This window comes from Carassius gibelio, chromosome A19 (assembly GCF_023724105.1).
Source record: "Carassius gibelio isolate Cgi1373 ecotype wild population from Czech Republic chromosome A19, carGib1.2-hapl.c, whole genome shotgun sequence".
NCBI lineage: Eukaryota > Metazoa > Chordata > Actinopteri > Cypriniformes > Cyprinidae > Carassius > Carassius gibelio.
The window spans coordinates 13,575,453-13,584,670 of NC_068389.1; the positions used below are offsets into that span (position 1 = coordinate 13,575,453).

A 9,218-nucleotide genomic window follows, 5' to 3' on the forward strand; every position below is an offset into this window, starting at 1 on the left:
TGTAAATTCAAAATAGACGTTCGCGTGTTCGTGTGTGTGTAACTTGATTTGTCATCCGGCTTCAAACGTCACTGTTTAGATTTGACTAGACCGAATCAGCCTCTCTAAAGTTGTATTGTTTTATTTGAATTTTTTTGACATAAGCGCTGTTTTAAGCGGTGGATGTTGACATGGAAGACAGTGAAAAGAAAGCCCCATCGGTGATCGATCGATATTTCACGCGCTGGTATAGAACTGGTAACGTATGCCCTGAATCTGATCAGTAGTCCTTTTTTACTTTAAGTCAATGGATGTTTAGATCAGCGTTTTTATATATAATTTTTTTCCCAGATGAATTGGTTGATTAATTGATTATAATGAGATTTGGTGTAAATACTTATGTAGATCTAAAGGGAAAATCATGTGAGGATTACTGCATTTTACAGCACTCCAACAGGTAAATATATTACATTCTCTATATACATTCGTTATACTTTGTAATTTTGTGTAAAGTGTTTCTTAAACTACGTACACTTTTGCAAGGTTAACTTATTTAAATTAGCAGATAGTAACGTCATATATAGATAGATAGATAGATAGATAGATAGGTATGTATGTGTGTGTGTGTGTGTGAATATCACTATATCAGAAACTTTTCAAATGCATTTTATGTATAGATTTTAATCAGTACATAAATCCCAAATCCAGACTTTCAATTCTTATTTTAAAGTCCTACATTTTATAAAGATACTACAACATATTTTAAACTACAATTATCTAAACCAACCATGTATGTTCATTGTCTGAAATTGTTTTTATACAGTTTTACATATGCTACACAATTGTACACAGTCTATTATCTGAGATATAGGTTTAAATGACACCACAATGTAAAAGTTCAAGAGGAAATGTATTGGCACTTGTTTAATTTCTAAAAGTCCACAGGGTCAAAAGTGATAAGCAGCCATCTATACTCATCTCTAAACTCTGTTTTTCTTCTTATGAGGATATGCGTCATCACACTTGCGGAGTCTCATCCTATCCTTCAGAACGGACGAAAAATCAAAAACATAAACTACCAGATCAGTGATGGATGCAGTCGTCTGAAGAACAAGGTGTCTGGAAAGTCAAAGCGAGTGAGTACTTTTTCCTCGACTGATTTTCACACTGTCAGTGCATCAGTCAATACACTAATGATTGTGGTGGTTAATTACTTGTATATCTCAATTCACACTTTCCCTGAACATCATTAGTAAGGATCATTTATTCTGCAGGGTGGTCAGTTCCTGACGGAGTTTGCTCCACTGTGTAGAATAACGTGCACAGATGAACAGGAGTACACTATATTCAGGTCAGTTACACAGACTGCCGCTGGATATACGTAACATTCAGTTACTCTAATCTGAAAATGATGTCAATTCAAACAATATTTCCCCAGCTGTATCAGAGGACGTCTCCTAGAAGTAAATGAAGCCATTCTGAACAAGCCAGATCTGTTATTAGAAAAGGTGACTTATAGTACAGCTTAAAAAATATAATGGAAAACCAAATTTAAGACCACGTTTGAATTTTGCATTCTTTTTTTTTTGGCACAGCCTTCCACAGAGGGATACATTGCCGTTATATTACCTAAATTTGAAGAGAGTAAGAGTGTCACTGAAGGCCTTCTGACCAGAGAACAATACGAAGAGGTTCTGACAAAAAGAATCCAACAAAAGCCTTGCTGACATCAACTTACATTTCAAAAAAACATCTTGAGAAAATGAAGACTTGTCTGCTGGATCCAGAACAGTCTTGGATTTCACTGGAGTGCATTTTGTTTGACCACTGTTCATGAGATACATAATGCCAGTGTCATGTGTATTGTTTAGTTTATTGTTTCATTAAAACAGTTTTAATTTGAGAATTACCAGGTCTGCGTCCTCGCAGACACATTATTTCCCTTCCGGCTGCTGTATAACTGCTTATAGCCCTAACGATTTGGAGATTATTATAGTTTGAGTAAATGCTATAAATAAAGGAACAGCTCCCTTCTGAGCATTTTCAACTGGCTCATGTTAGTTATGTTTTTATTCATGCAATTTATTTTACACAAACTAAGATCAGTGCTCTCAAAACAGCCATCTGAACATTTTGTAATTTTTCCAAACCGATTGCACAAATTACAAATATTTACATATACAAAAAAAAAAAATTATTGACACAAAACTTGCACTCACAGTGGTGTATGTAAATGTGTTTTCAATATAGCTGAACATATATCCAACAGAAAACATTTCAATAGTCTTGATGTTAGGATGTGCTTTAATAAATGTGTTAACTGAAGAGAAGAATGTGGCGTTAGTTTGGAGAAATGTTTAAAAGTGAATAAGCATGTCATGTTTTGTGCATAAATAAATCACTCAGACATTAATATATTAAGAAAAATAATGTATATTTCGATTTTCTTTTTCTTTTTCATTCAATGGTCCAACACTAATACAACTTTATGTCCTAGCTGCACAATCATCTCTAAAGCGTATGGTTTGACTGACTTAGTATAAATCAGAGGAACATTTTAGCAAAGGATCAACTAGAATTGGTGTGTGAATGGAAACCCAATTCTGAAGAGCCTTTTAATCTGTGCCATATTAAAAAGTTGCACTTCAGTACACGACAGCTTAAACTATTGATTTATATACCGTTTTACTCTAAACTTTTAGAATAATGTACCAAAGCTTGACTTACATTGTTAGAACGGAAGTCAACATACAAATCACAGTGACCTACAAGGCAGTCAATACTATTACAAGCCTCTCACTCCTACAAAAGTTCATTTAAAGGCACAGTTCGCCTGAAAATGAAAATCATGTCATTAATTGCTTGCCCTCATGTCATTCCAAACCTGTATGATTTTCTATGGAACATACAATATGCTGTTTTGAAATATTTTTGTCCATACAATGAAAGGAGTTTTTTGAGACTTCAAAACCTGGTATCAAGTCATACTGGCTTGAAATGACATGAGGGTAAACTAACGATAACAGAATTTTCATTTTTGGTTGAACTACCCCTTTAAAAGGAACGGTCTCTTTCATTATCGTCCTTCACAAATGCCTCTTTGGAAAGTACTCTCAAACAGAATCAAGATGCTGATTTCTCATACTAATGTCCAAAGTCACTGATTTTCCTTCAGCATTGAGCAGACTGCCCTGTGGCTAGACCAGTGTAGAAAGATGATTAAAACTGGATATATTTGGCATTGTACATGAGGCAGTTTTGTTAAATACAGTGTGCAGAGTTTTTTTTTTTTTGCATCAAAACATTTATCATGTACACCTCAGTGTTGGCTAATCACTGGTTATGGTTTCGGTTAAAACCATAGCTTATTTACCAGCCGTTACACTTGAAAGAGTTGCATGACGACTTGAACATGCAATCAATGAAGGGGTTTTTCCTCAACATTTTTTGGTATCTGGAACGAGGCTGGTAATGCTAACACGACTGTACACCACAAAGCGAATGGGCAGAAGCACAAAGAATGGCACGTCGTGAGCGAGTGCATTGCACCGTGTGTGTGAGAACAGGCAGAAGCGCCTTTGGTTTTCAGAGCTATTTGCTCTCCAGGAATGATAAACTGGCCATGTGCTGCTCAAGGGATTTGACCCCAAAGCCGTTGGAGCCTTTGCCATTCAGAGTTTCCCCGCTGACGGTCGTGTTCAGCCGCTTCTCCCTCCTGTGCTGAGGCGAAGCCACACAGCTGCATTCTGATTTACACTGGAATTAAAGGTAGAAGATAGAGTTTAATAAAACATGCTCTTTTTTTGTAAGATTAAGTATTTGAATGTAATTTAAATATAAAATAGAGCTAACGTGCGAGCTCGATTTAATATATAATATCAACCTATTTGGATACAATTAAAAAGTTAAACTAGATCACATCATGTTGCTACTTACCTTTCTGATGAGTTTATTACAGATGGGCAGTAAATAGACCACCACTGTCAAGATGTCTTTTGCATTCTGTATGGATGAGTCAACCTGACCGAGACAAGAAAAACAGATGGATCATTAGCTGACCAAACTACCCAAAATACTGTTTTGTTTACAAGTATACCTTGCGGATGCTTGTTTGGGCCCACATTTCGGTCAAGCTATCATTTCGCAGCGACAACAATCTACACATTTCTGACAGCTGATTTGTAGAACAGACTGGTTATATATAATTGGTTAGATATAATTGGTTTTTGTGAAATAATATGCTTGGAAACTGTGTGAGGGCTCCAGAAGACAATGCTGGGAGATCCTGATTAAGCTTGTTTTTTTTCCGGAGATCGTTTTCTTGGTTCCACAGCCACGACACGAACACAGCCTCTATAAACCTATTTAAACCTGCCTCTGGCTGTGACCTTTGCTTTATCAGAACAGAAGGATGACCCTGGACAGCATGCCATTTAATCAGGTTAAATGGAGTCAGGAAATAGAGTAAGGTCAGTGTCTTTGCAGGAGAAACAGATCTATTATCTAATCACATGTGGCAGTAACCTGTGATTTTCAACGTTAGTTCATATTGTTCTCTTCAAATTTATGAAATTAAGATGAATCTATATCATTTGATGTCCTCAGATTCTAAATGATGAATTATAGTGCATTATTGGATTCAACGGTCAAGTCAAACAAACAAAAACCTCTACTCTGTCTTATCTGCTCCATTCACTGATGTACAAGAAGAGTCTGTAGCTGGTATACTGCATTACCTTCTGAAAGATGGCACTCTTGCCCTGAACCGGAGTCTTGGCACAGACCTGCAGCTGTTGACATGCGTCTGACAGCTTCTCTGTCTCAGACAGAACAAGGATTCTGTCTTCATCCAGCAGCTATAACAGACACAACATGTGGCCTTAGCATTTAAAGCAGAACACTTGAGAGATGGGAACTCTAAACAAACCGCAACACAGCAGCTCTTTTGCTTGAAGACTTGTTTTCTAGATTAGACATCATTTTTTATTATGTTCGTTAAAAATGTTCAAATATAAACATGACATAGGCTGTATAGGACACTTGACAATTTTTTTATTCAAGAAAACAAGGTAATAAACTACACATGTGGAAGTGGCTTTATTTTGCTTGAAAAGTTACTTTTCCATTATATACCTATATGTCTAAATATTAAGCAGCAAAAGCGGTTTTCAAAATTGATAAGAATAAGACAAGTTTCTTGAGCACTAAATCAGCATATGCTTTCATCTGGCAATGAAGACTGAATTAATGATGCAGAAAATTCACAGGAATAAATTACATTTTAAGATATATTAAAATATAACAGTTATTTTAAACTGAAATTACTGTGAGAATAAAATACTTAAAAAAAACATTATAAATTACTGATATATACACACACACACACACACACAGACATACACACATACATGCATATATATACACAAACACACAGAGAGAGACTATTATATTGTGGCATTTAGTTTTTTATGCACATAGCATTGCTTTCCTTTCTACGACCCTTACAGGATTTCCTGTGGCAAGGACAAATTAAACAAATCTAATAGCCCTAATTGACACTTTCACCAAAAACTACATTATAGGTTTACCAAAGTTAGGTAACTGCTGAATTTGAACTGATGGGTAAATAAATGGATTCAAGCAATTTGATTTAGCTGTACTCTGCTTACAGCTGGGGAAATGCATTGTGGGTCAGGCATGTTTGAGATGATTAATCAAACCATGCAGGGTACCACTTGTGTCAGGCTCTGTGGTTATGGATGAGTGGCCCCTGTCCGCCCCAGCCGGAGGAGGGTTAAGTAACACTGATCCACGTCTCTGTGGTCCCCCAATAAGATGGATGGCAGTCATTACAGTCCTTTATTTACAGATGTCTAATTAAACTGTGTTAAATAAGGGCCTGGTGGGCATGTGGGAGCGTTACCTGTGTGGAGAGAGAGTGGAGGATGTGGCACAGCTGGAGACCTTGGTCTGACAACACCTAGAAAACATTCCATAATGTAAGGCCTTACTCTGTCCCAGAGTGAATATTACACAAGTTTAATTTAGCAGGGTTATGAAATACTGTGATTATAATCACAAAAACTAGTTTAAGGTGCATCAAGATATATATATATATTTTTATTATTATTTTGTTTTTTATTATTATTTTTTGCATTGAAGTAAGAAAAACTAATGTTTTTCCTGGACATATCCTGGCTGGGATTTCTGAATAGCCTAAAATGGGTGAGTTTTGTCTTTGTTTACCTATTGTTTTCATAACTGCTGAAGGTAATTACTGAAGTAGTTTGACCAATAGCGTGCAGCCATTGTATATAATCAACCAATCAGGGCATGTGAGAAGGTGGGATCTACAGAAAAACGTCAGAGTGATACAAAAAAACACGTACAGATAATATGTAAAGTCATGTCAATTGGAAAACAAAGCCAAAACCCAGACATTTTAAACAATTTAAAAAATCCCAGCCAGGGCATGTTCGGGGGAAAATGGATGCAAGGTCACCCTAAGTTTATTCTACATACAGAACACCAAGAACGATAATGCTCAGTTTATTATTAGCACATGCAGCAGTTTTGTCATCTGTTAATTAATTATGATTGGCTGTCAATGTGTTTCATCATTCATCAGCTGCAAAAACTTGATTGCAATGATATTGCTTATCTGTGTTATTATTATTATGATAAAACGTATTACTCTGTTATATCATTATAAAACTCATATTCTCATAGAATAAGAACGATTATTACAATACTTGCAATATTTGCAACATCTCCCGCCAGAGGGAAACTAAAATTGTGGGAATTGCAACATGAAGTCAATGCAGTGAAATCAAAATAGGTCAGAAAGAGGAGGTGTGTAGACATATTAAAGGAACGTTGCTGTGCTGTTCTGCTGTGACGCTGAGCAGGTAAGCTTGCTCTGTCAGAAAACAGCCTGTGTTTGGGTGGAGGCCAGTGTGCCCTACTAATAGAACGACACACTGTCTAATCAGCATTTCCTTCCCATTCACAGACACATCCTGCTCTGGATCACAGTATCCCACAAATGACAGCTGGCCCTTTTAATAATATATTGATCCATCTTTCCAGGGGATTCATTGCTCTTAATGGCACCTCGAACAGATTCAATTAAAAAAACCTATGAGAGAGAATGAATACTGGCGTACCTCAGCCTGGTGGAATAGATCCAAAGTTGTCTTCAGTAGGCCTTCCCCCCTTAATCACAGATGGCAAAACAGCAGAGAGTTAATGAAACATCCTTAGAAGATCCATAAACCCGATAGTGTAGGTTGACAGAAAGTGCAGATAAACAACAACATGGTTTTGTTTTTCTGAACAGACATTTTTCATAAAGCTTAAACTTTCCAGCATGCTGTCCTTCATTTCCTGTGTAATAAAACCCTACTCGAACCAATCTGATAATCTGATAAATGGACTATGAATTTTATGAAACGGTTTCTCCAGGGAGTTACCTGGTGAAGAGGTACATGGAATAGGCCATGCTGGATGTGATCTGACACAGTCGAACCATCTGGTGGTCCTGCTCGTCCCAGCGCTCCACCTCTGAGTCCACATCTGAGGTCAGGAGACACAGTTCCAGCCCCAGCTTAGCGATGCTGGTTTGCTCCTTTATAAATGAACATGACTCTTCAGATCATGGCCACAAGGATACATTCAGTTGAAATGAATACTGACAAATTACATAATGGTTATATAAATATGTTTTTACGTTAACAGAGAATTTTCCACTGCTCACCATATTATAAAATACTAAATAATAATGCATCTGGTACATAGCAATTACAAGCTTTAAAACATTCCCGCACTAAAATAATTAACCTGTTTAAAAAAATGTCTGTATATGAGAGTGCTGAAATAAAATACAATTATAATTATTAGATGGAAAAACTTACAAATCTTGCCAACTAATTGAAATAAGGTATTACAATTAAAACTAAAACTGAAATAAAATAAATTAAGGAACTGTAAATATAAATATTAAAAAAAAGTAAAAAAAAATGACAACAGCACATAACAAACAATTAACAATTAAATTAATTTAACAATTAAAGTTAAAACTGAAAATATAAAAATAAAAGCTATTTTAAAATATTAACTAATACTATAATAGTATATATAGAAATAATATGAAAATAATACTCTAACACTCTAATAATACATCATCTAGTAAGACTAAACATGCTCTAAATGTGTTATATATGCAGTCGTTTGAGGTTTAGACTTTCAAATGATTTTTAATTAATAAATAAAACTAAATCAACGAGTTCCATCACACTTAGGCTGTTCAGTTGTCCATTTTATTTCTTTAAATCCTAATAAACTTGAATTGTAGCTTGTGTTTTGTCAAGTCCTGGTCATTACAGACTTTATCTCAAACATGATTAGGTTTTGGGGGTCATGGACTGAAAATGCAAATATTGTAATCTACATATGGAAATGTAATGGCAAACATCTATTTAATTTTCAGGACAAAGAATTACAAATAAGGTAAAGAATAGAACATGAAGAAAAATATTCAGCCATGTCTTTCAAACTGACAGATAAAAAATGCCATTACTCGTTCATTAACTTGTCCGTACATGTTGTTTTATCAGGAGAAATTGTACCTCAGCGTCAAGTTTGGCAGCCTTGACTGTCTTCAGGCTGACAGAATGTTTCTAGACAAGAGATGAAGCAGTAAATATTGTAAGATATGATATGGTAAGAAAAAATCTATAAAAAAAATTGCGTGTAAGACTCACCCCTGGCCTGGGCAGAGACAAATATGTTTTCTTATCACCTAAAACGAAGAAATTGTAAGTATTACAACCAAAAAAACATTCACATTTACATACAGTACCCTCCAAAATATAACACTTGGCTCAAATACATGTCTAGCCTGAAAATGGCTGTGGATAATGATGTGGATGAACAGAAACAAAGGCAGGATCTTGGGGGATGACAGTTTGTTTTGGGAAGTATCTCAGTTGGCAATGATGATGACTGGGAGCCTCTCATCTGGAACAAAAACATCTCCCCAGCCGCCGGGTTTCTGTCATGTTACTGATGCCTTCCTTCAGACAAATATTGTTGCCACATAAAGATCTTTATGAACTGTGTGAAAAAACCACAGTTTCACCCGGAAGAGCCGCTATCGCTCAAATACATCCTTGAGCACTATGTCCAAATACAGATGAGCGAAAAGACTTTCACAGCCCTGTAATCTCACTGGGGCCACT

At 35.9% G+C, this 9,218-nt stretch overlaps 2 protein-coding genes across 3 annotated transcripts in view; one reads left to right on the top strand and one right to left on the bottom strand.

Moving 5' to 3' along the window:
* The first annotated feature begins 34 nt into the window (after nt 1-34).
* On the top strand, nt 35-2,031 carry LOC127935022 (protein Abitram). The gene is made up of 6 exons (XM_052532606.1): nt 35-237; nt 385-436; nt 986-1,115; nt 1,254-1,330; nt 1,418-1,487; nt 1,575-2,031. Exons 1-6 carry the CDS (start codon nt 171-173, stop codon nt 1,704-1,706), a joined length of 528 nt encoding a protein of 175 aa, XP_052388566.1. The 5' UTR covers nt 35-170; the 3' UTR covers nt 1,707-2,031.
* A 363-nt stretch (nt 2,032-2,394) lies between these two features.
* ctnnal1 (catenin (cadherin-associated protein), alpha-like 1) overlaps nt 2,395-9,218 on the bottom strand; it is a 55,227-nt gene continuing 48,403 nt past the window's right edge. For both annotated transcript variants that reach the window (XM_052532604.1, XM_052532603.1), the window contains exons 12-19: nt 8,742-8,779; nt 8,607-8,657; nt 7,452-7,606; nt 7,146-7,194; nt 5,903-5,959; nt 4,716-4,835; nt 3,916-3,999; nt 2,395-3,735 (exon numbers count right to left, since the gene is read on the bottom strand). In XM_052532604.1, the coding sequence (XP_052388564.1) occupies nt 3,571-3,735; nt 3,916-3,999; nt 4,716-4,835; nt 5,903-5,959; nt 7,146-7,194; nt 7,452-7,606; nt 8,607-8,657; nt 8,742-8,779 (719 nt within the window). In that variant the 3' untranslated portion in view covers nt 2,395-3,570. The remainder of the gene's footprint in view (nt 3,736-3,915; nt 4,000-4,715; nt 4,836-5,902; nt 5,960-7,145; nt 7,195-7,451; nt 7,607-8,606; nt 8,658-8,741; nt 8,780-9,218) is intronic.